Source organism: Syngnathoides biaculeatus, chromosome 11 (genome assembly GCF_019802595.1).
Source record: "Syngnathoides biaculeatus isolate LvHL_M chromosome 11, ASM1980259v1, whole genome shotgun sequence".
Lineage (NCBI taxonomy): Eukaryota > Metazoa > Chordata > Actinopteri > Syngnathiformes > Syngnathidae > Syngnathoides > Syngnathoides biaculeatus.
The window spans coordinates 18,661,783-18,688,165 of NC_084650.1; the positions used below are offsets into that span (position 1 = coordinate 18,661,783).

The window sequence follows — 26,383 nt, forward strand, 5'->3', positions numbered from 1 at the left end:
CTATCCCAGCTGTCAACGGGCAGGAGGCGGGATACACCCTGAACTGGTTGCCAGCCAATCGCTGGGCACATGGAGACAAACAGCTGCACTCACAATCACACCTAGGGGCAATTTAAAGTGTCCAATTAACGTTGCATGTTTTCGGGATGTGGGAGGAAACCGGAGTGCCCGGAGGAAACCCACGCAGGCACGGGGGAGGACATGCAAACTTCACACAGGCGGGGCCGGGATTTGAACCCGGGTCCTCGGAACTGTGAGGCCAACGCTCTAGTACAGACGTTCCTCAACCTACGTTCATTCGTTTTACATTTTTTCGATTTTACGTTTGAACTCACTATGAAACAGTTTTCTAAAAATTTTGTGAGTGAATTTTTCAGTTTAGCGCGTTCTCCGTAGTAAGAGACGTTCAAACGATCTTACGTTTGACACTGCGTCCTTTGTTTACATGGCGCAAACGACAGACTGAACGTGCCTTGCCTCTTCCCAGTTCAGCGCGTGTTACCCTTGTGTGAAGACGTCGTATCTGTGATCTCTGTGTTTATATATACATTGTTTTGCGTATTTGTAACCCGAAGCAAATATGGTTCGTCAAAAGCGAGGGTTTACAAGTGATGGTGGTAGTCAAAAGAAGCGGCAAGCCATCTCATTTGAAACAAAGGTGGCTATTATCAGGAAGATTGATGCTGGTGAAAAGCGTTTCTTCCAAACGCCTCTGCCGACCGTCAATACCATTTATAAGCAGAAAGATCGCATATGAGAGTATGAACGGTCACACATGACTGGAACGTACAGTAACAACATTCATTTTCACATTACGTTCGGCCGTTTGGAACATAACTAAAACGGAAGTTGAGGAGCGTCTGTATAAACATTTTTTGTCTTTCACAGTTGTATAATTTTTCATGTCATTCGTTTGAACAGAATATAAATATTGAAATCAATAGATTACATGTAACATGGAAGATTTAAAATGAAAGAAAATGTGATTTGTTTCAGATATATTCATGTAATACTAAAAAAATATTTTCCCCCATATTTCCCAGCCCTATCTGTGATAGTTGGAATTTTAGTCTGAAATGAATATTTTAATTTTCAAATTAATGTATTCCTTAAAGCAATAATATGAATTTATGCAATTTCAATGCTTTGCTTTTAGTTAGGTTAATACAGTCATAGCGAAAATGCATGATTTGGCGTCATTTTCATTTTTTTTGAGGGGCCTCCATTTGCTTGTTTTCATCTTTTGGGTCAGTCACAAATTTTCATTTTGGTAACCAGTTTACAACCATGACTATTGTGCTAACATTGCTTGTGTTAACGCAATGTATTCACTAGTGTTATTACTGTCTACAATAAACAGTCAACACATTCATATCCATAACAGATCATTTTACTGAACGTGACAGTAGTGATCTGTCCTTTTGTGTACAGAACAACAACAAGACTCAATACATCCTCTAACTTTCAGTAGCGTTTTTAGATCTTTCAGCTCATTGATTCAATTTTACAATCGTTTCTTCACGCTTTGTTTGCCTCCCGCTCCCGTCAGCCTCACACGGAAGACGGTGTTAGGAGCGAGCCCGCTGAAGAAAGCAGAGCAATTAAATCCAGATATTTCCCCCAGGAGATGGTGGAAACCAAATCAGGTCTTATATCCACCGGGCGGATGCAAAATTGACTACCATGAACATTATGTTGCTCTGTGCCTTCTGGAGAAATAAGAGCCCTTCTGTGTGCTTACACGTTTACTTTAAATAGAATAGAACACAGAAAAGCTGTTATTGCCGCACAGTGGCATACTAAATTGTATATGCAGTAGATGGATACCATGTTATATTGAAGGCATATCGAGTTACACTGTATCATTTACTGTTAAATTCCTGACCGTACATGACTTTATTTGACTTTGGTTATATACAGTTCTGAGGACCGGGGTTCAAATCCCGCCCCCGCCAGTGTGGGGTTTGCATGTTCTTGCCGTGCCGGCGTGGCTTTTCTCTGGAAACTCCGGTATCCTCCCACATCCCAAAAAGATGCATTCATTGGAGACTTCAAATTGCCCTTAGGTGTGATTGTGAGTGCGACTGTTGTCTGTCTCCATGTGCCCTGCGATTGGCTGGCAACCAGTTCAGGTTGTACCTCACCTCCTGCCAGACGGTAGGAGGTAGTGGCTCAGAAAATGGTTGGCAACGGGGTTGCAGGAGGAAACCGGAGTACCCGAGGGGGGGGGGGGAACAGAAACGGGGAGAAATATAAACTCCACACAGGAATGGTCGGTATTTTAAACCCTAGTCCACAGAACTCTGAGGTCATTAACACTGAGGTGGATAACCAGTTGGCCACCATGCCGCTGTAGTTATACTATACCATAAAAATATTAAACAAATTCTAATTCTGCAGTGGCTCATATACACCAAATGTGTGTGTGTATGTGTGCATGTCTACGTGAGCGCGTTTTGTGTGTCTGGGAGTAGGTTTATCTAGGAGTAGGTTTAAGTCTACTGTAACCGTTGTGACAAAAGTATCAATAATGTTAGTAGTCTTCTGTCGCTCACACTCACATATGCAAGTGCGAACGCGCAGATACGCAGGCATATACACTCCTGGGAGTAAAAGGCACAAATCGATAATTCTATAGTGCCGACAGAAAGCTTCCACAGCAGTTTAAAGGCTTCCAATCACACACACACTCCCTCACTCACAAACACACACTCGTACTGGGCTGTAAGACCAATATTGAGCATCTTAAACTAGATCAAGGCGGTTGAAGTAATTTGAAAATTGTTACATGCAAAATCAATGAGGTGATTTACTGGTTTGTACTTGTAGTCCTTAGGGGTTACTTTGTTGGCTCTGGACTTATGCAGCTGGTGTTTGCGCTTATGTTTGAAGCTAACTGTGAGGTTGTCAAGGTCTGGACCTAAGTACTTGTTTCCCCCTGAGGTAGACGCTTGCATCCATCCATCCATCCATTTTCTGAGCCGATTATCCTCACGGGGGTTACAGGGGTCCTGGAGCATATCCCAACTGTCATCAGACAGGAAGCGGGGTGCACCCTGAACTGGTTACCACCCAATCGCAGGGAGACATACAACAATCGCACCCACAATCACAACTGAAGCAATGTTTAAATAAATATGTGAATAAAAAAAAAAAAAAAAAAAAAAATCACACTGACAAATTGATCAACACAAGAGGAAATACTATAGCAGCCATGTCAACTTTGTGTTAAAAGCAACTGTTGATGTCCCAGAAGAACCCGTGAATAGATCCTAGCGCTGCAGTTTTGCCCATGACTGCAGTGGAAGCAAAACAGCAACAATACACTGCACAAAACAGTGAGTCAACATTCTATAAATAAAGATCCAACTTCAAATCTCGGTAATATATTTGAACGTTAAAAGAAATTCAAGGATACTGCCGACCACCTGTATTTAAACCACCATCACCGGATAAAAGTTCCATGTAGGAAATGTTTCCTGATGTTGTATTTATTGTAACATAATGCCCCCACCCTCACCTCACAAAAAATGTTTTAAAAGTTCAAAAGAAGATGGAAAAAATACAACCCAACAAGAATTTTCGGGTCTGTGCATGCACATTTCTTAGGAAAACAACACCTACAAATCTTGAGCCTCTGGACCTTTGATCAAATGTTGCCATGGTTACCGTTTCTCTCCTGAACACTTTTGTTTTGGTTTCTTATAACGGAGAGAAATGTAAAATTCATTAACAACACGCACGGGCGTGGGTGAAAAACTGTAAAAGAAGCGTCTCGTATTGGATTGGTTCCAGTTGTCGCCGTTATACTCCTCTGTAGGAAAGTGTTGAGAATAAAGTATATTTTAAGTCCTCTGTCTCCCCACATCAGACCGGCTATCTCCTTCTCACTGCCATATGCTCCGAGCTCCATCTCGGGCTCATTTAGAAAGCAACGCATGCACACACCAGCTCCATCAAAGCAAGGGAACAGCTGCTCCGTTCGATAGGGACGACTACTCTTCTGTCACACGGTACACAAGCGCACAAGCACGCACACACAGCACGGAGCTGGATGTTTCATGCTGTTTTGAAAAGGCAAGTGAGGGAGCTAAAGTTGGAGGGAGCAGGCTGAAAGTAAGAGAGTCAGAGAGAGCACATTGGAAGGAGTTTGGTACCGTCCAATTTATTTGACAATACAATTGTGTCCCATTACATTCATTCTGGATCCGCCACATGTAAGTGCCAGATGTACAACTCTATTTGAACAAGAACTAGAGCTACATGAATTATGAGATGCTGGTGTGACTCCTGAACTTAAGAGAGGGAGTATCTCCAGGAAGGAGAACGCAGTTGGGTGAAATACTTGATTACCAGGTACTGCTCGTGTCAATGGAGAAGAGTTATGCTGTTGTCGTTTTAATAAATGTATTTGCTTTCTTATTTTAAAAATCTCTTATCGCCAATATGTTTAACCAAAATTGGTCTTATTGGAATAAAGAGACACACTAAGCATGAAATGACATTCCTTAATTTGACAAACACCCCGGATCCATCCTAAACAGCTCTATTCATTTTTTATGAATATTATACTGGATATCAAGTATTTAAAGGAGAAATCCAGTGCTTTGCATGAACAGTGTATCCAATAGGTCATGGAATATGTACGCTATTTTGACAATATGATGCTAAATCCTCTCTCATTTAATCGTGTTTTGAGAAGTTTTTTGTCGACAATTACGAATTTTCAGGGGCGCTGCCATTTCCGCGAGTCACATGATGTACGTGGAAGTATGTGACGTGTACTGTGCTGTTCCAAACGTTTGATTACATGGGACACCATTATGGCTAGTGCTAATTTCTTGGATTTATCCTCATCTGATGAAGAAATAGCAGTATCGGGTTATCGGGAAGACTGAGGAATACTTTCCTGCAGATTTGAACCTCTGGCTGTAATTAATGTTAAATATTCGGATGGTTCTCCGGGTGGAATGACGCAGAGTCTGACTATTCGGAGGCCTTCGCACGACATCAGTGCGTAAGTAAACAAAGGCCCCTGGGAGGTCCGGGCCGGCAGCCGCGGATGGTTCTTCGGACGGGAATGACGCGGAGTCTGACGAGCGAGCTCCAGCGGCGGGCCGTGAGCCGAGCTTTCAGGCGGCGCAGCCCTTTAGGCGAGCTTCGGTGGCGGCGGTGGCCTTTAGCCTAGTTTCGGCGTCTGGGCCCCAAGCACTGGATTTCCCCTTTACTGACAAAACGATTCCTGTCCTGAGGAATTGCTCTAAAGTCCACTTCAAATACTAGGGGTCAACAATCCAGACCAATGGCGAGTCTGGTAAGGAAGGGATGCAATTGGTCCAAGCAGGTTGGAACAGCTGGTGGAAGCTGTCTGGTGTGTCATGTGACAGAAGAGTCTCTGCTAGGATGAAGGGCAAAGTTTATAAAACAGTGGTGAGGCCGGCCATGATGTACAGATTAGCGAGGGTGGCGCTGAAGAGACAACAGGAAGCAGAGCTGGAAGTGGCACAAATGAAGATGTTGAGGTTCTCGCTAGGAGTGAGCAGATAGGATGAGGTTATCATTAGAGGAGGAGATCATTAGAGGGAAAGACAAAGTTGGATCTTTTTGAGACAAGGTGAGAGAGAGCAGACTTCGATGGTTTGGACATGTCCTGAGGTGAGAGAGTGAGTATATTGGTAGAAGGAGACTTAAAATGGAGCTACCAGGCAAAAGAGTGAGAGGAAGACCAAAGGTTGATGGATTTTGTGAGGAAAACCGCTGGTGTTAGAGCGGAAGATGCAGGAAATAGGTTCACATGGAAAAAGATGACGGTGCCCCATAACGGGACAAGCCGAAATGAAAAGAAGAAGAGGTGACCTCAACCTCAAAGATATAAAAGCCCACCTCAGAGTCCCCAGAGACTGCTTCTTCATAGGAATCACATTAATCACAGATAGCACAATATAGTTTAAAAATGTTACGATAAAATATTGTCCGAGCACATGAACGGTAACTAAAGAAACTGTGAACAAAACATATTTTTGTGAAGGTATTCACTGTTGACAGAATGTCCAACATCTCATACACGGATCATTCATTTGTTAATGTTGATTTCCCAGTTCCTGTTCCAAAATGTGGCACAGTACAGTACAAACTTTCTGTGATTAACTGAGATTTAGGCCCGAGTTTAATTCCCTAAAACTGCATTGTGAACAACATCAGCAGAATAGAACATGGATGTAAAGTTAAAAACCATCAGCAAGTTCTCCATAATTTTGTTGTAACCTTAAGCTAATGATGCGCAGATCATTCATTGTTGATTAAATGTTATCAATTTGAATGTTGTATTTCTTTTCCTTACCTCCGTAGTGTGGCTCAGACTCAATTTGGGGAGTTTATTCTTCATGTTCCCAGAGTTTCCGCCAAATGTTGGAGCACAGCTGAACCCCTCCGGGGCCACAGGAAGTGGCTTTAATTGCGGAGAGTCAATGGGTGCCTGGTCCTGCCCATCCATCGGCCGAACGTAGGCTGTCGGCTTCTGCTGCACTGCCATCGGCTTCCCTGATAGGCCGCCCACTGGGAATGTGGATGTGGGAGTGGTTAGACCAGGTACAGGTGCGGACAAAAGTGAGGTGGAAGCCAGCGGGGATGAGGACGAGGAGAGGTGAGAGCTTGCTTCAATTACTAATGGTGAGCCTGAGGACTTGCAATGACCTGCGTCCATGGTAGAAGATCGATAATTTCCATCTGTGAGTGAGTAAGAAAGGCAAAACAAAAAAAAAGTTACTGAAACAATCCCAGTTCTTGGCGAATACTGTGATATTGCTTGCTTTGTAAATCGAATCATACAACCGGAGGATTGCGCTAAAATTTAATAATTCATGATTGAACAAACATTTGTGAGCTATAGCACAGAGTAATTGTTTTGCTTCGTCCACTTATGTTGGCCACAACTCTCAGAGGTGTTTTAACTTAGAAACTAAACGAGACACAGTGGTCACTTCTGAATTTGAATAGATCACAAACGATTGAGAAATTTTCAGTGGCACAAAAATTTTTGGGAAGTTTTGAATAGTGCCAAGCTTGTGGCTTTCGCCTTGTTTCAGTCTTGAGGCTAAGATGGACAAACTGGTGTTGGAAGTGAATGTAGAGGGTTCGAGCAATCTATTTCTTGCTTTCTGATTTCCTGAATTAAGTTGTTGATCACGTTCTAAACTCTTAATATTATAAAGTTTGGGGAAATATCAGCTAACAAGTTCTTTAGTTGGTTTTACTGTTGGACCTACCTAAGAGAGGAAGGGTTTTTGTGGGGTGTGAAGAATGGCGTCTCCTCGAGGAGGTGGAAGAAGAGGAGGATGAAGATGAAGAAGAAGGGCTTAAATCTCTTTTTAGACCTAATTCATCTTTCAATGAGCTGAAAAGCTCATCGTGCCTTTGGAGTTGTTGCTCTTCAAACATCGACACTTTCCCCCTTTCATTTGCAGCTCCGGGAGCCTGACTTTGGCCTTGCTCCAAGCCCAGATGGACGCCTGTTGCTGGGGCGCTCTGTGGATGGCCTCCCTTTGCCCTCTCCGCGGAGCTCCTGGACTTTTTGGAATTCTGATGCGGCAACGTCTGCGCACTCGATGACGTCGTCGTCGACGCAGGAGGTTTCAAGGAATTTGAGGATGCCGAGGACGCATTTGCAATCTTTTTTTCCCCAGCTCCCTCGAATCCTCCCCCCTCCACTCCTGGGCCTCCATTCAGGGTCTCAGTGAAAAGCTGGGAATCCATTGTGGCTCTCTCGCTCGCTGAAGTGGTTGCTGTTTGCAAGGTGTTGTTGTTGACACTGCTGCCTTTGGGGATTCCCACTAAGTGGCTCTGGTTTGAATGGCTGGTTAACAGGTCCTTCATTTCCTCATAGGAGCCGAGCGTGTTCTGGACCCGACTCGCCAACGCATCACCTTTATTAGTCTGAAAGAAGGGAGGAAGAGAAGTGACAGACAGGAGTATTAATTAAGATTCCATCTTTTTGTTTAATTTCTAACCACTTGATGAAAAGCCCTCTTTACACGTTCAGAGAGGAACAGGAAGAGACGAATTGGTTGACCGCTGACCAGGCAACCGGACAAGATGATTAATTAAACACATGCCGTCCTTAAGAGGGTCCCGGTCCAGGTTGGAGCAGTAAAACTAATGGCGCAGGAATCATTATTAGCCTGACCTCAGGTTCTCAAGCAATCATCGCGAGAAGGACAGTCTGGGTTCTCCTGATTTATGATCCAAAAGCCACTTCAGCTGTTATGTGCGGATGCTAAAATGTTCCCCAGAATAGTTAAGAGTCTTTGACAGGTTCTTTAATGATGAAACTAGGCCATTTCATCATCTGCCGTATCAGCTGGAGAATTTTTCAGAAAGACAAAGATGGAAAGGGAAGTACTTGTTCCCTAATCCTTTCATGTATCTATTCAGTCTCGTTTTGCAAATATTAATCATCAGCCAAATGTGAATACATCACTGGTATCCGTTGATAATTAATGACGATGTGGAGAAATGGAGAATTTTAAAAAAGTGTTTGAAAAAGAAACAAGGTTGTTTCTTGGAATTTCACTTTTTTTATTTGCTCAACAAGTTGCACAATGCACTGTGTAATGTACGCCTTTAAATAATTCACAAGAATCACGGTTTTTGTGTGTTTTTCCTTTTTTTTTTCAGTCAATAATCAAATGCAGTAATAACAGGCAATGATCCACAGAGAGGCCTGATTGCAGAGCAGGGAATTATACAAGTGGTTTTTTTTTCAACCTTGCAGGTTTGAAGATTATCCCCACCATTGATTTGCTTTAACTGAATACAATGTAACCATTATTAGATGATAATTACTACTATTACTGTTACACCTCCGGCGTCATGGAAGGTTTAAGTTCTGCTAAAAGTTACTGACCACTAAACTACCGTTTAACTACACGTTATGGTGTGATTTATTTTGTGGTTTATTTCACTTTGTCAGTTCATTGCCCAATAAATGAAACAGAGTGTTGAGACATTCAAATAGCCAATTCTCTCCAAATCTTTACATTTTAAATCTCTCTCGCGAACCTTGTGTCAGTTAGTGATGAATGGAGCAAATAAAAAAAAAATAAAAGTGAGAGTTTAAAATAAATCAATAAGCAAATGAGCCTAATAAATTCACAAAATTGCTTGACATCTGATAGAAGACAGCACATACAGGAAGAGGAAGTACTCATCTATGGCTTTATAATCTCAGATGAGACAAATGTTATGGAAATTACAATTGATTTATAGTTTTTCTAATTAGCACATGAATATAGTTACGCTTACCGTAGATTGTAGGAGCAACATTGCAGGATTTGCTCTGGATGTCTGCTCACATTAAAGGTTTTGAGTTCAAATTTTGCCTTGGAACCTTTGATACGGACTCTATGTGTTGTTTTCATGCTAACCTACGTTATCGTGGTACTACAGGCGCATGCATTTTTGTTTAAAGACTAAATTGTAAAAATGAGTGGGGATGTTTGTTTATCTACCGCAGGGGTGTCAAAACAAATTTTTGTCATGGGCCAAATTATAGTTACGAATTCCCTCGTTATGGTGAAACCATAGAAAACCTTAATCGCCGCATTTACATTTTTACAAATGAAATTCATGAACTAGTTTTGGAATCAGAAATGAAGCGTATTGGGTTTTTCAACTATTGTTCATGTTTGGTAACACAAAAATGATGATGTATGACAATTTCAAATTTTGGGACATATTTTCACAAGATTTTGACACCGACGATTTGCCTTCACGGGCCACATGAAATCGTGTGGTGGGCTGGATCTGGCCCTCGGGCCTTGAGTTTGACACCTGTGATCTACAGGAACAAACTCTTACACAAACTCCACATAAAAACATTTTCAAAAGTTCAAAATGTTTAAATTACTTTCAACAAATGTCATTTTTGATAGACACTTCAGCACTACACAGACCATCGTGCGCTAAAGTTAGCTGCGAATAAATTAGCTTGTTTCTTCCCCATCTCCACCTCATGAATAAAAGATCCGGTGGCTGAAGAGAATGAGAAATCACGTTGACAAAGAGGCAAAATGGAAAACAGAGAAGGGGATGAACCTGTGCCTGTGTGTACGGGTGCTCTTGTATGCGCGTTGGAGTGAGTGACGAGCTCACCCAAAAAATAGCTCCGAACAACATATCGCTCTTTAACAGGATTAGTGAGGGGATTAGCTAATAGCTGACAGAGAAAAAGTAAATGAGAAAGTCAGACAGCGACAGACACCTTCATATTAAGGCTGAGGTATGGAGGGGGGGGGGGGGGGGGGGGGAATAATCAAAAAGCAATTGAGAAGAAAGTTCTCTATAAATCCCTTGTGATAACGAAGCGATATAAATCTGGAAAGTTCACCGCGCACTGAGCGAGAGTGAGCTGTGAGATTGAGGAGGCCCAATGATTAGATGCATCTGTAAAGCAACACCTTCACTAAAAACTGTAATCTTTTGCCAGACAAATAAATCAGCAGAGCCCTGTAGCAAAGTCTGCCGGAACCATTTGTCAAGAGTTAAGCAAAGGGGATGGATGTATGGAGAAGGAATGCGGGCAAAGGTTGGAATATGAAACAAATACAGTAAACTCTTGTGGATGGTCAAGTCAGCTTTTTGGCCTCAAGGCTGACAAGATGTACACAATCCAGGAGGTGCACAAAAAGCTCTTATTTTACTGAGACTATCAAAGAAAATGTGTTTGAATTCACAAAACTGTGTGTGATTATCCGACATATAACAGTACTGTCTCATATTGAGAGTTTTACTACTATGACATTTATCTAGCCGAGCAACATAAGATCTAATAGAAATGCAACAGCGCGTCAGGTTAAAGGCAAATTTTTTTGATGTTCTCTCAAGGGAAGCTCACTGTCCCACACGTGGAAAATCTCCAACTTAAGTCAGGTTATAGGATGTGAGTTACAATGTGATTAAAATTAATTTCTACTTTACTAGTGGGAATTTTGTTGTTGTAGTTGTTGATTTTATGTAAACTGAACAAAGTGGATTCAAACTCAAGAGATTCCATTACAGTTGCTTTCATGATAACATCATTATGTCAAACTCATTTTCACAAATCAAGGGTAATGTTTTTTTCCAACTATTGTTGTTTGGTAACACAAAAAAGCTTGTAATAGATCAATGTTATCATTTATGATATGGCAATTTGAAATTTTGCTACAGAATTGAACAAAAAAAGTTGATACACATGATTTGCCACCGCGGGCGACATAAAATCATGCGGTGGGCCAGATCTGGCCCCCGGCCCTTGAGTTTGACACCTGTGACCTCAGGGGTAATTCTGGCATGATATGTTTTTGTTGACTTTAAGATACATCCATCCATTCATTTTCTTCGCCGTTTATCCTCACAAGGGTCGCGGGGAGTGCTGGAGCCTATCCGGGCTGTCAACGGGCAGGAGGCGGGCTACACCCTGAACTGGTTGCCAGCCAATCGCAGGGCACATTGAGACAAACAGCCCCACTCACAATCACACCTAGGGGCAATTTAGAGTGTCCAATTAATGCTGCATGATTATGGAATGTGGGAGGAAACCAGAGTGCCCGGAGGAAACTCACGCAGGCGCGGGGCAGGACATGCAAACTCCACACAGGTGGGTCCGGGATCGAACCCAGGTCCTCAGAACTGTGAGGCCAAAGCTTTACCAAATGAGCCACTCTGCCCTTTAATGTACAATTCTATTATTTTTGATGAGATAAAAAAGTATAAAAGTAACCTTTTGAGTTGCTGTACTGTGCGAGCTAATAGTAACAGCTAAACAGTTCCCCTTTTCTTGCTTTTAAAGGTAAGCTAACTCCGTACGAACGATCTAACTCCAGACTAGTATGATGTCCACCTCTGCAGAATTCTGTAAAGGGTTAAATGTTGCTGCTTATCTGAGGTTATGTTCACCTAATTTCAACAGACAAGACTAATGAATTATATATATTCTATCCTGACGGGTTAGACGGGGTGATCCTTTTCTCACTTTCTTTTCTTCACCCGTTCACTCGCTTAACCTTTTCATCAGAAGTGCTGGGATTTGTGTCACCTTGTCAGTTTCTCAAACAATCATATTACCTGATCTTCGCAATAATCATGACTCGGAAACAATTAATCACAGCTCGAAGGCATTCTCATTATCAGCGTAGCCGCTCATGCGGGACCGTCACAAATGAGTCGTGAGGAATTTCTAACAGTACGGAACCCGCTGTGTTTCTTACGCGCTCTGACAGCTGGACTCATGTGCTTTCTGTCAAGATTCAAAGCCAGCCTGTCCCAAGGTCGACACACTTGGCGGCGAAAGCAAGTGAAGTGCTTAGCCGCAGAGAATGAGAGTTAAATCTTCTGAATCTATTTTATACACAGGGGACAATGGCTGGCCATGGACTTTGATGCATGACTCCACACGTCCTGAGTGTCTCAAAGGATCTTCCAGAGAACCTTGCGCTTGCTGGTACAACGACTGGCCAAATGAGAAAATGTAATGAAAATATTAGCCCATAATGATCGACTTTAAGGCCGTCAGCGTCTTTATCTTACCCAAAACGTTCATTTAAGAGCATTGCGGTGTATTAAACTATCCCATCCTCACTAGTTAAGATCGTGTAAAATCGTTCCATTCACCCAAATGAAAAGATGATGTCAAGCATGTGCAATTGTCCTAATCTAAAGATCAATCAAATTTTAACAGCTGGTATAAAACGGTCTTCCAACCGGCAGCCAGATATCAACCAGTGACCAGAAAGCAGTGTAAAATCGTCTACTTATCTTGACTTCCCTAATTTTATGTCCCAATTTAACATTTTACGATAGGTTCAAAAGCATTTTTTACATTTGCACTTAAACACATTACGGTACATTTTCAAAAATAAAATAATCTTATAATACTAATGAAGCCAATAATCTCACTTTAGAAGAAGCCATTACCTCACCATTTACTACCTATTACATTTATATTGAAAGTTTCATTCCATTTTTACCACAGAAATTTAATGTAGTCCATCCATCCATCCATTTTCTTTGCTCCTCATCCTCACAAGGGTCGCTGGAGCGCTAGAGCCTATCCTGGCTATCAACGGGCAGGAGGTGGGGTACACCTTGAAATGGTTGCCAGCTGATCGATCTAGTCCAATACCTTTTTTAACTAATTTAAAAAGAAAACTATTATATAGGGCGGCACGGTGGTTCAGCTGGTAAAGCATTGGCCTCGCAGTTCTGTTTGTCTCCATGTGCCCTGGGATTGGCTGGCGACCAGTTCAGGGTGTACCCTGCCTCCTGCCCGTTGACAGCTGGGAAAGGCTCTAGCAGTCCCCGTGACCCCCGTGAGGATAAGCGGCAGACTATTAGATAGCAATTTTATATTTACAACAGTTTTAATTGATTTGTTTATTAAAATCATTCTTTGTTGACTATCTGGACGCGGGGGAAAAAAAAAAAATAAAATCACAGCTTGTATTATAAAAGGCTATATTAAAACAATCACATCAAGATCAGATCAGACTGCGCAGTCATTATGGCCTTTATCGTAATATTAAGTTCTATTTTTTATTGACGCATTTATAGAGCTATTGTATACACACATACTCACACTTTATTTACCATAACATATAAATGTTGTCCTTCTCATTTACAGTAGCTGAGGTAAGTAAAATATTAAAAATGATGATGTATTACAGCTGTACCAATAACTTGTTAAATCCCTAAATTTGACAGTGCTTATCAAAATTTGGCATTATTCTCTCTCTAAATGTACAATATTAGATGAAATCTGTGCACTGATACTCAGATTGTGCAGTGGGACCTTATAAAGTGGGAGGGTTAATTTTTTTTTTTTTTTTACGCTAGCCTAATGTTATGTAATATTTGTCTGACAAAAGACATACCTTGTTCTTTGGTTCTCGGTCATTGTCAATTTAAAGTCTTCAACTAACCCACCACACAGGTTTCAGAGATGCGGGAGAATACCAAGGTACCTGGGGGAAAACCCACGCAGGCAGGCCAGATTCGAACTCCAGTCTTTAGAACTGTGAGGCAAACGTACTAACCAGTCGCTCACCATCGCATTAAAAAATAAATAAAATTGATATCTGATTTATTACGGTTCGATCAAATCGTAAAGCTTTCCAGTGGAAATACTGTAGGTCACTCTCACGCTAATCCCAGAAATACCGAACACAATTATTGCTTCAGACTGGCATGACTGTTGCATTTTATTTACATGACTATTGAACATTTCCCCAGACATAAATCAAATTACTGTGGTGGTGATTCAGAACCCAGACGGAGAGTCCAATCAGTCACCCTTACTTACTTTGTAAGGTTCCCCAAACAGGTTGAATCCCGTTGAGTACAAATCTTCATCCTGTTGAACCTCCTGGGTCCTCCTCTCCCATTCTCTCCTTTTCAAGACACTGCGCTCCGACTCCAAATGGCTAAAAAGAAACCAAGAAAAAAAAAAAAAAAAAAAAAAAAAGCTCATTAGTGCTGCCCACTGAGAATCATCCACTGGCGGAAACCGCAGTCTTTTAAGTCTGACTTGTGGAAAATATCGAACACTTACATAAAAGCATGAAAGTAAATAGATCACCCTTCCAGCAGCCATTTCTGACCTCAAAATAACAGAGATGACTTAATTTCCACAAAGCAAAGTGGAGCAAATTAAAGATACATTGCTGCCGGAAGTCGATTTCAAGATACGCTGACAAGTAATGGACTGTTGCATAATTTTAGTACTGCTCAGATTTTGAATCCTGTCTGTCATTTACAAAGGATTCTGAGTCACTAACATACACACGGCGAGAAGAAAATTGCCCTGTGTGCATGTGTCGGGAATTCAAAATCCGTGATTTGGCGTATACGCTCAAACAGTGCGTAGAGCGAGAACATTTTGAAGCGTTTATTAGGGAACGAGGCCAAATGTTCTGACAGAACCACGGCACGTTCCCTTTCTGTCCCTGTTTGGTGTTGTGGATCAAATCTGAAGAAAATGGGCTTTTATTCAACCGTTCTGGGAAATACTATTTCTTGGCTTACTTTATACGACACCACCCATTAGTGCTCCTGGGTGTATGATTCATGTTTATTTCCTGTCTAAAAACAGCTTGAAGCATGAATTGGAAGAAGCAATCTGTGGAAAACTGTAAGCAACTGGTTGTTTCCCTTGTGTGAGTGTTTACGAAATACTACGTTTTGCCATGCTAACCCAAACCTTTTCAATCAGCTGCGGCCCTAGAGTGAAGAAAATAAGTATTTGAACACCCTGCTGGATTGCAAGTTCAAGGGGTCTGAAATGTTCATCGTAGGTGCATGTCCACTGTGCGATTACGATTTTTTTGGTGTGATATAGCTGCATATAAGTATTTGAACACCTGAGAAAACCAATGATAATATTTGGTATAGTAGCCTTTGTTTGCAATTACAGAGGTCAAATGGTTCCTGTAGTTCTTCACCAGGTTTTCACACACTGAAGGAGGGCGTTTGGCCCACTCCTGCAAAGAGATCTTCTAGCGGTTAGTGGAATTATGACCAAATAGTTCTATTTTGGTCTCATCTGACCACAAAACTTTCCCCCATGACTCCTCTGTATTATCCAAATGGTCATTGGCAAACTTAAGACGGGCCTTGACATGTGCTGGTTTAAGCAGGGGAACCTTCTGTGCAATGCATGATTTCAAACCATGCCGTCTTAGTGTAAGTCTTCTTGTCTTCTTGGAAATAGTGGTCCCAGCACTTTTCGGGTCATTGACCAAGTCCTTTGCTGATTCCTCACCTTTCCAAGGATCATTGAGACCCAACGAGGTGATATCTTGCATAGGGCTCCACTCCGATTGAGATTGACCGACATGTTTAGCTTCTTCAATTTTCCAATGATTGCTCCAACAGTGGACCTTTTTTCTCCACGGTGCTTGGCAATTTCTCTGTAGCCCTTTCCAGCCGTGTGGAGTTGTGGAATCTTGCCTCTGGTGTCTTTGGACAGCTCTTTGGTTTTGGCCATGTTACAAGTTTGAGTCTTACTGATTGTCTGGGGTGGACAGGTGTCTTTATGCGGCTAACGACCTCACACTGATGCATCTGATTCAGGATGGAGGTGAACTTTTAAAGGTGGACTAACAGGTCTTTGGGGGTCAGAATTCTATCTGATAGACAGGTGTTCAAATACTTATTTACAGCTGTATCAAACAAATCGTAAAAAAAAAAAAAAAAAAAAAAAAAAATCATACATTGTGATTTCTGGATTTTTCTTTTTGGATCATCTCTTTCACAGTGAAGATGCCCCTACGATGAAAATTTCAGACCCCTCCATGATTTCTAAGTGGGGAACTTGCAATATAGCAGGGTGTTCAAATACTTCTTTTCTTCACTGTATCTGCAAACGACTCTTCGAGTTTTAAAGCGTGCGTGCATAAGCATACGCTGCGTGGTTGCCAGTGGCCCGTTCACCCAGCAAAGGGCATCTGTTTTACCCAATGCACTGCCCAGAGAGGAGACACGGTGCCTAATTAGCCATCAACACAATTAAAAGGGACACTCTCTTTGCCAACACCAGACCTCGCCTCTGACATTTAATTTACCAGTAAAATGTGAGTGGGAGGCAGGAAGAATGGAGAGAGGCAACGAGGAGAGGGGAAGAAGGAATGGGGAGGGGTTGTCATAGTGGCCCACGGGAAGGTGGGGCGAAAGACCTACTTAAGGCGAAAGTGACAGGTTTTTTTTTTTACAAATTAAAGAAAATAAGAGAATGATGAAAAATTGAGAAGGGTGAAGAGTCATGATAGATAGCGAGAGAGAGAGAGAGGGAGAGAGAGCATGGGAACATCTTCATATGTGGCATCATCATCATCATCTGTTAGTGCACATTGAGAAGTGACAGCCCAGTCAGTCATGTAACACACACTCACTCACACACGCAAGTACATTACAGTATACATACATACATTAATGAGGTCATTTTGACACTCCGCCATTGGCACTATATATTGATGATTCGCGGCATATATGACGAGATCCAATTGGACATAATATGAGCAACGTAGTGTGAAGAAGACAAAAGGAGTTAAGGAGGAGACTAATTTAAAAACATGAAAAGCTGTGTTTTTCATTTCATGCAATAGCTCAGATGGTGCCATTCTTTCACGTGAGTATATAATTATGTTAGGTGCCTATTTCCATATTCCGATCCTGGCAACTATTCCCAGCACAAATTATAGACGTTTCTACACAAAACAAAGAAATAAATAAAGCTTTCACACATTTATCCAGCTATTATCTCATCCGCTTATCCTCACAAAGGTCGCGGGAGTGCTGGAGCCAACCCCAGCAATTTCTGGGCAGGAGATGAGGCACACCCTGAACTGGTTGCCAGCCGATCGCAGGGCACATTGTTTGATACGTGTCATGTCAACATTTTGTTTTAAATATCACCTTTGATTTTACCTGGTATCGCATCGATAGAGAAATTTGAGGTTTAAGTTGTGCTGTATCTGTAGTTTCTGCCAAACTATTTTTTTTTACATTGCAATACGAATTACATTTAAGAAAAACATTTTTACTTTACTCTTTTGGGTCAAGCTGCACAAGCTTTTGTGATAAAGTATGTTAATCACTGTAATGCTGGTCACAATAATAGGCTGCAAAGAATTTTCACGCGTAGTATGCCTGCCACGTAAAACAAAATTAAAACGTCAAGTGACTTAAATTACATGATTTCTCTTCGATCATCAATGACTTGGCATATCGACATCATTTTCACATATTTTTTCCCTTTTCCCTTTATTGTAGTTTTCATTTAAAAAAAAAACATCTGAATTATGTCACTTTATAAAAAAAATTAAAGAGCAGGCAGCACATTGTTAATGATTTCAATCATTGCAGATTATTTTATGAATGAAAGGGTTGCAGCTTTCTGTTTGTGTGTGTGTGTGTGTCCTGAAGTAATGCTGATAGCCAAAATAAATTCTGGGAATTTAATCTCAAAAGAGCTATGCTGTTCTCCCCTGATAACTGTTTGCACACTCTTTCACTCACTCACGCACACCCGCACTCCCCCTCCCCCTCCCCCCACATATATGCATGAGCACGGCCTTATTCCCTTCTCTTGCATGCTAACAGCAAATTTTCCAGGTGTTTAATTCAACAATATTGAAATACTATAAGATATAGCCATCATGTCTGATTGCACACTTGAATATGTCAACTTTGAAGACATTATGACATTGTGGCATCTCTGCAAAATTCCACCAATTGCCTGACACCACAGGAATCAATATGTCGTCGATAGCATCAAGGTCTCATGCACATTATATTTTCACCGCTCGATTTGAGTTCATTGTTATTTATGTAACTCAAAAGAAAAGACTCAAGAGTGAAGTGTTCTTTTCCTTCAAGTGGTTGAGAGGTCTGTTTTAAAAATTGGGGTCTTTAATAGTCCAGGATTCTGAAGCAGGTCTGAGCAGACTCCCGTGTGTTGTGTCGTTAGTTAGAAAGAAAGCTGCGGCCCGTGCATGTCACCAAGAGTTTGTGGGTCCACATCGCTGAGCACTCATGCAGTATTTGTGTCTTTTGGGAAGAACTGTCAGAACAGTTCAAGGCAACCGCTCGAAACATGTTTAGACTCATTTAAAATCATCCAGACATTTGGTGCAAAGTTGTTGTTGTTTTTTTTGCCATCTGAGCTCAATGACTCTGTCCACACATTTTGTGCACTTTCCTGGCTCTCCTCTGGAGATTAAAAACAAAAAACACTCGTTTCGGCTCAAGTGAATGTATCGGCATTTATCGCACATCTGAAACGATGTTTTGTAAATACAATCTTTGTAATTTAACAAAAACGATCCAATTTACTGGATCACTTTGAAGCAGAACATTCAAACAGTGAACACAGAGCACGCGCGGCAGCGGCGGCGCTGCTCATTTAAATAAGAAAAGATGCAAATGTGGCTTTTATGTTTAAACGCTCCCCACAGTCCTGATGAGCTCCTTTCAGAGCAGATTGGATGATACAAGACAGTACGAAAGGCACAGGGTTTTACGACTTTTGCGGGATGGGAACTTAAAGCGAGCGTAGGTGCACACGCGTGGTACTGCTACATGCTAATGACGTTGTTTTCTGTTAGTTTTAAAACTCTGCCTTCTATTTTTAACACTTTCAAAAATTACAAAGACACAAACTTACCAGATCATTCTCATCTAAATACAACGCTTAATTATTCAAATTACGATGCGTCCTTTTTAGTTAAAAAAAAAAACGCCAGTACATTTGGTTTGCCTCTAACTTTAATTCTCATTCTCATGCTATGTCAAAATTCCACAAATGTAGTATTAGCTTCATTATTAAGTGTTTTTGAGGAAATGCAGGGACGTCATGAAGTCATCAATGTGTTTCATATTCTGGATCTCGTAACCACACAAACCAAACCTTTAAACCAGGGGTGTCAAACTCATTTTTATCGCGGCCCACATTGAAGTTCCGATTTCCCTCAGAGGGCCGTTATGATTGTGAATCCATGAAAATCTTTCGCCTCATGATATTTACATATGAAATTTATGAACTAGTTTTGAATCAGAAATCAAGGCTAATGGGTTTTTCAACTATTGTTGTTTGGTAACACAAAAATGCTTGCAATATCTCAACTTTATCATTTATGTTATGACAATTGGAAATTTTGTTCCAGATTATTACAAAAATCATGGAAGTTGATATATGTGATTTGCCTTCGCGGACCACATAAAAGCATGCGGCGGGGCGGATCCGGCCCCCGGGCCTCGAGTTTGACACCTATGCTTTAAACACTTTCACAATAACATTCCTTTACCATCATTGCACCCGAGCATGAATTTCTTCCCTCTTGTGATTTATTGTGGGTTTAGGTCTAGATCACGCTACAGACGTCATTTCCCAAGCCATCAAATTTCTATTGAGTTGCTGCCACGCATCTCGCGGTCTTGAATAGGTAATCATTATGATTTAGACACTACATGGTTGAGCCATGACAAGACGGGGCGGGGGTGGGGGCGTCACATATTACAAGGTCAACCGCCCGGAGGAAGACGAGTCTGTCTGGTTCCTTGTCAATTTCTCTCTTATGTCAAGACAGCAAATGTAAAGTGTCTTTGGGATTGTGCAACCCCTTTTGGCTGTTCACACATTGACTACTGAATAAACGCTGTACTGTACGTCATATCCTCACGAGGGTGGCGGGTGTGCTTGGGCCTGGTTGCCAGTCAATTGCAGGGTATGTGTAGACAACTATTTGGAATCAGAATCACAATTTATTTTGCCAATTATGTAAAAAACAAATAAATACATTTTGGAATTTGTTTCCGGTTGTTGGAGCCACTCTAGTACGACAATAGACAGCGAATTGAAAGATTCTACTTTTGAGACATTAAGACATTGTGAAGAACATTCACTGAGGAATGAAAGGTTGCTCGTAATCTGCCAATGACGGAACAATGTATTTATTTAGTTTGACAATTGTTCAAAAAGATTCATAGTTACGTTCACATCTGTGGACAATTTATAGTCTTCAGTGAGCCTAACATGCTTATTTTGGGAGGGGAACAGACATTTGCCCTTATGGACATGAGCCCCTAGGACATAAACCCTTACGACACGAGCCCTTAATGTTGATTTCAAATCTGGACATGAGCCCTTAAGTATTTATTTTGTCTGATAAAATAAAGTAAACACAAAAAAGACAATTATTTTCAACATAAAAAAATATTGCTTGTCTAAAATACTCTATTTGAAGCTCATTTCATTGCCTGAATTTTTATTTCTTGTCAACCAAAAAAAAAAGGGAATCCTTTTCATTCAACATCACTTAAAAAGTTTGTGAAGGAAATATAAACAAATTATGAATAAAATATCAACATCTTGTGAACAGTCCTAAACGTGTTGAAACATGTCATGGATTGTTACTTGCCACCTCACAGATTTACTTTCCACTGTCATTTGTGCTTTATTTTATCTCGGTCTTAAAAAGGGCTAAATGGTGTTGATATATGGTTTTACTCAATTGTGCGATCTTTAAAAGTAAATGTCCAAAACAATAATCAGCTTAGTTCTTGTTTTTCTTCAATTGCGATTATACTGGGAGTCATAAGGGTTCGTGTCCAGATTTGAAATAAGGGCTAAGCGCTTATGTCCCAAGGGCTCCTGTCCATAAGGGCTCCTGTCCTACTCTCGTTTTGGGAATGGGAAAGAAAGCCAATATACCCAGAGAAAACTGCAGGAAGCGCAACACTCAAAGTCCACACAGGAACCCTCCTGTTTGAGATTTGAACACAGAAATTTTTGACTGCAGTGAGGCACACGCGGTGACACACTTATCATCACCGTGTTGCCACGAGGATCACTTGTTTATACTCTAAAGTATGTCGGTATTCCCGTATTAAGCGAGCAGATAAAATTGACTTCACAAATACCACAACTAGAAATACAAATAGATACAAGGGAAATATTAAATACTTACAAACATAGCAGTCACTCATAATAAAACAAGTGCTATAGCGCTATATCGTAGCTTCACGTTTACTAAATACAATAAAGCTTGATCCACACATTAAAAGTGATTTAATCGTCCCTTTTTCAGATTTAACAGCGGCGCCTACAGTATGCCTATTAACGAGTGATTTCGAACATGTCTTACAAAAGAAATCATTTTCATAATCCAGCCTGCTATTTTGCAAATGAAATGCACCTGTTTATTCTACCTTTATCTGAAGTGGCGTTATGCAAACCCCTTTAGCACTTTCGGTCTTTGCATTTTATTTAGCCCGCATTAAGCTGAGCGGCTCAATTAAGTACAGTATAAACCCTCGAATGTGCTCGCCGTGTGTGTTCATGTGGTGGATGGAAGTGGGGTCGGGTGGGGGGTGGGGGGGGTGCGTCTGTATAACTCATAGGAATGCTTTGGAATGACAGAGGAGTGAGGGGGATAATGAGAGGGGGAGGAGAGGGGGAAGGAAAGAGGAATAGTTGTCAGGCTGCAGACAAAAGCTTTGTTTGAAGTGTCACTTCAACGACACATTTTTGTCTGCGCGCGTGTGTGTTTGTGTGCGCTCTCTCCGGCTTTGTGTGTTCATTCCGCCGGCATTAGACATCAGAGGAAATAGCAGCAGGCATTCCTGGACCCACGAAGAAGAAGAGGACGCGTCACAATGCCATCAACATGAAAATATACGGCTTGTACTTTTTCCTCTGTTGTAAAGATGAGCGATAGAAAAAAAATAAAATAAAATGATGACTCTCACAGTCATTTCTCAGCGTGCGTATGTGTTACATCTCACAGAAGGCTTTATAATGAGACCTGGGCTTCAAAGACATTTTTACTTTTCTGGCTTTGTTTCTGTGCCCATCACACTCACACGCGTTTGACACTGATGGATGGATAAATAGAGCGAGCAAGAACAGGGGACAATACTTCTTTTGTGGTTTTCACCTTTGTGTCACATCATGGAGGAGCAAACAATGACAGATAACATACAGTAACTTAGAATTCTCTTATCTGCATGCAGTTTTTCATCCGTGTTATTGCTTGGCTTTTTGTTTTTGTCCAAGAAACATCTCTGTGTTCCCTAATCTTTTGGATTTTAAAATCTTTCAAATCTTGAAAGAAACACTTCACGCCGAGACGATCCACGAGCGTTCGACTGAAATGCGGCACCTTATTGTGGAGTCTCCGAAATGTGTTTCCCCGCTTAAATGCACATTTGGAAAAAAAAGAAAAAAAATCACATCAAATATTAAGCGTTTGATGAGTGCAATTTTGAAACTGGATCGGATTACATAATTATATACATTACATAATAGTTTAATGTGTGAAAGCTATTCTTTCATTGACTATTGATACTCTTGTTTTCCAATAATATATGCTGGAAGAAGTCAGTATGAATTTGAATTAAAATTGGGTGTGTTGAAATGCGCAAAGATCGTCTCACAGTGACTCTGACGACAGTTAAGATATTGGCGAATTTTGTCGCGAATGCAAGCAATTGAAAAGAAACTGGTCAATTATCCTGAGCCCAGAGAGGCTCCCCGAAATAATCTGGATTGTCGTCAACTGCCCCATCTGCTTGCACGGAATTGCCCTCGTCAGTCAAGTGTTAGGACGTGCCCACAGATGGTCTAAAAATTGTATCGCCGTAACCAGCACCCAGCACACATGGCTGAGGCGCCCTTGTGCAAGGCACCGTAACTGCTCCTCGGCAATATAATTGTGGTCAATTCCAATAGGGTGTCATTAACTGATGCCATCTTTACTGCAATGATGAGTCATTTGTAGAACTCGCATTTTCAGAAATATAAATAGCATCATATCCAAAATGCTCATTAATAGGCAGTATGGTGAAGATGTGATTATCACATCCGCCTTACAGTTTTGAAGTAGGAAGTTTGAATCCTTCATGTGTGGAGTGTGTATGCTCTCCCCATGCTTATGAGTTTTCTCTCAGTACTTAAAGGGCCACTGTCATGAAATGCATGATTTTTAGTCTGTTATTAATGAAAATACAGCAGCTGACATGGACCCAGGCGCTTTTTCACCACAAAACGTGATTTTGACGTATACAGTTTTTTGTTACTCCCGCCATGAAAATCCTCTCGAGGGATTTGTTTTCGAGATGAAGCAGGAAGTGACGTACATGGCAGGATCGCCCTCAAGTGGACTCGTTTGTTTCTATTAGTTTTATCTCCGGGAAGGTAACTTGTTGTTCCTTCGTGTTAGCCAAAATGCCGGCTCGTTGCATTGCTGGAGATTGCTTGAACACTCGGGAGGATGGATTTACCCTTCATAAGTTTGCAAGAGACCCATTTTGTCGTGAAAGGTGGATTGCACGGGTACAAAGGACGAGAGCTTCGTGGGTTCCAAATGACATGCAGGTGTGTATACAGCTACTAAAAAAAAATAAAAGTTTGGGGCGCACCACGTAATCTGTCTCTCATAATGTAACAAAAGATCTGCCTACGTATGACAGGGGTGCTAAATGTGTCGATGTGCGCATCGGACGGCTTCTGCGTCAGGCTCGCACGTGAAGGCTGCCGTGACGCTCGCAGCCGAAGGCTGCCACATCGGGCTTGCAGATGGCGGCGACTATGTATAACACTGCCGGCAATGACGTACTCGGCCGTGCGCTACAACAACACCGTAAAACAGCCCGGCTCAGTGCCATGATAAGCCACCTCGACGGCTGAAATGAGCCACCCCGGCCAACCGGCAACCACTTGGATGTCGTCAAATGACCCCTCCGCAACTTTGCGCATGGATGACGCGGTCTCCGCTCATATTTATTTTTCATTTCAAAATCAATTCAAGAATGTTTATAGGGATGACCCTTGACCTTTAAGAACAAATTCCAAAAACATTTAGTGTAAACTCTAAATTCTCCTTAAGTGTGAATGTGACTGTGATTGTCCCTCTGTGGCCAGTCTAGGGTGTAACCAGCCTCTTGCACAAAGTCAACTGCCACCAGGGACCATTCTAGGAAAAGGGGTTAAGGGGTCTGGCGTTGCCAGCGAGGTCAGGTATATTACAGCTTTGTACATACATTTCAACGCAAGTTCATTCGCACATTGATGAAAAAGCAGCACTGTATTCTTGCTTTTCTCATATTTTGTCTGTGAAACTTTTAGGGGTGCTGAGATTCAATGAAGGGGTGCTTGATTACCCCACCTCCACCCCATAATGGGATAGAAATACCCAAGCCCTAATGGGAATAAGCATGAGGGGGAAATTATGGGATACATAGAATTCACTTTAATATTAATATACAGTACAGAGAAAGGGATGATTTATATTTCCATTATTCTGTTCACCATGTTGTTCTATGGAAATTCCCCATGCCGGACTGTAAACACACTGAACGTGATTAACTATAAAATCACTCATACGTTTAAGAATATTTTTCGGACCAACACGAAAGCCCTTGGTCACCGTGTGTGTGCACGTGTGTCTGTACATGCCAGCATGTGTCCATCTGTGTGGTGTTAAATGAGTGTGCTGCTCATAAATGGGTTGTCTGCTTCATTGTGAGTACTCAGACATAATGGCTTTTAGGGACCACTGGAATAAAAGGAATGGAAAGAGCGATAAGGAGTGGAGATCAGAAGGGCGAGATTCTCGAGTGTGTGTGACACAATGAAAACAGGCCACTCAGACGCATTTCCGAGAGCAAACACTTTTGAGCAGAATCATTGTCAGAGCAAACACGGACTCCTGGGTCTCTAAAGAACGTCACACCACATCCCTGAATTCATTGTCGATGTATGAAAAGCTCGCGCTTCCTTTTACAGAGAGACAAAATAGCATAATAGAGTAGCCTCTCAAAATGTGCCCACATCAGGATATTCCAGATTGGCATTTATCTTACTTACATTTATATTCTGATGACGTACAAAATAATGTTTTTCCGTGAAGATGCGCAACAGCGCACAAATGAAGATGGCATTACTCTTGTTCCGAAAAAATGAAAAAGAAGATTGTGAAGGATGTGTGAAGAATCATAAAGTGTGAACATTCCTCGTGTTGTTTTTATTCATGTACTGTACATCCTATTATTCAATGTGTAAGGTGCTGCTGTGCAATTGCCAGAACAAGTGAATACATTGGCTCATAGACATGATTACCTTAATATTCCTTTGATAAATAAATCTTTTATCTGGGGCAATAGCAAAGTATTACCAAGTTCTTAATCAGTTTAATTCAATCATTTGTGTTGACAGATGATCTTCATTTCCTTTTGGCTTGTCCCGATAGGGGTCACCACAGTGTCTCATCTTTTTCCATCTAAGCGTATCTCGTGCATCTTCCTCTTTAACACCCACAATCCTCATGTCTTCCCTCACAACATCCAACCACCTTTTCTTTGGTCTTCCACTCGCTCTTTTGCCTGACAGCTTCATCCTCAGCACACCTTCTTCCAATATTCTCACTCTCTCGCCTCTGGACATGTCCAAACCAGCAAAGTCTGCTTTCTATAACCTTGTCTCTAAAAGATCCAACTTTGTCTTTCCCTATAATGAGCTCATTTCTAATCCGATCCAACCTGCTCACTCTGAGTGAGAACCTCAACATCTTCATTTCTGTCACCTCCAGCTCTGCTTCCTGCCATCTCTAATCCGCACATCTTGGCCGGGCTCACCACTGTTTTATAAACTTTGCCCTTCATCCAAGCGGAGACTTTTCTGTCACATAACACACCAGACACCTTCTGCAAGCTGTTCCTACCTGCTTGGACCAGTTTCTTCACTTCTTTACCACACTCACCATTGCTCTGGATTGTTGACCCCACATATTTGAAGTCGTCCACCCTCGCTATCTCTTCTCCCTAGAATAGCCTCACACTTCCTTCTCCACCCCTC

General features: G+C 41.5%; 1 protein-coding gene across 3 annotated transcripts in view; it reads right to left on the reverse strand.

Moving 5' to 3' along the window:
• aff2 (AF4/FMR2 family, member 2) overlaps window positions 1-26,383 on the reverse strand; it is a 170,751-nt gene that overhangs the window by 100,295 nt on the left and 44,073 nt on the right. For all 3 annotated transcript variants that reach the window (XM_061834238.1, XM_061834236.1, XM_061834239.1), the window contains 3 exons: window positions 14,336-14,456; window positions 7,266-7,932; window positions 6,341-6,726 (listed from right to left, as the gene is read on the reverse strand). In XM_061834238.1, the coding sequence (XP_061690222.1) occupies window positions 6,341-6,726; window positions 7,266-7,932; window positions 14,336-14,456 (1,174 nt within the window). The remainder of the gene's footprint in view (window positions 1-6,340; window positions 6,727-7,265; window positions 7,933-14,335; window positions 14,457-26,383) is intronic.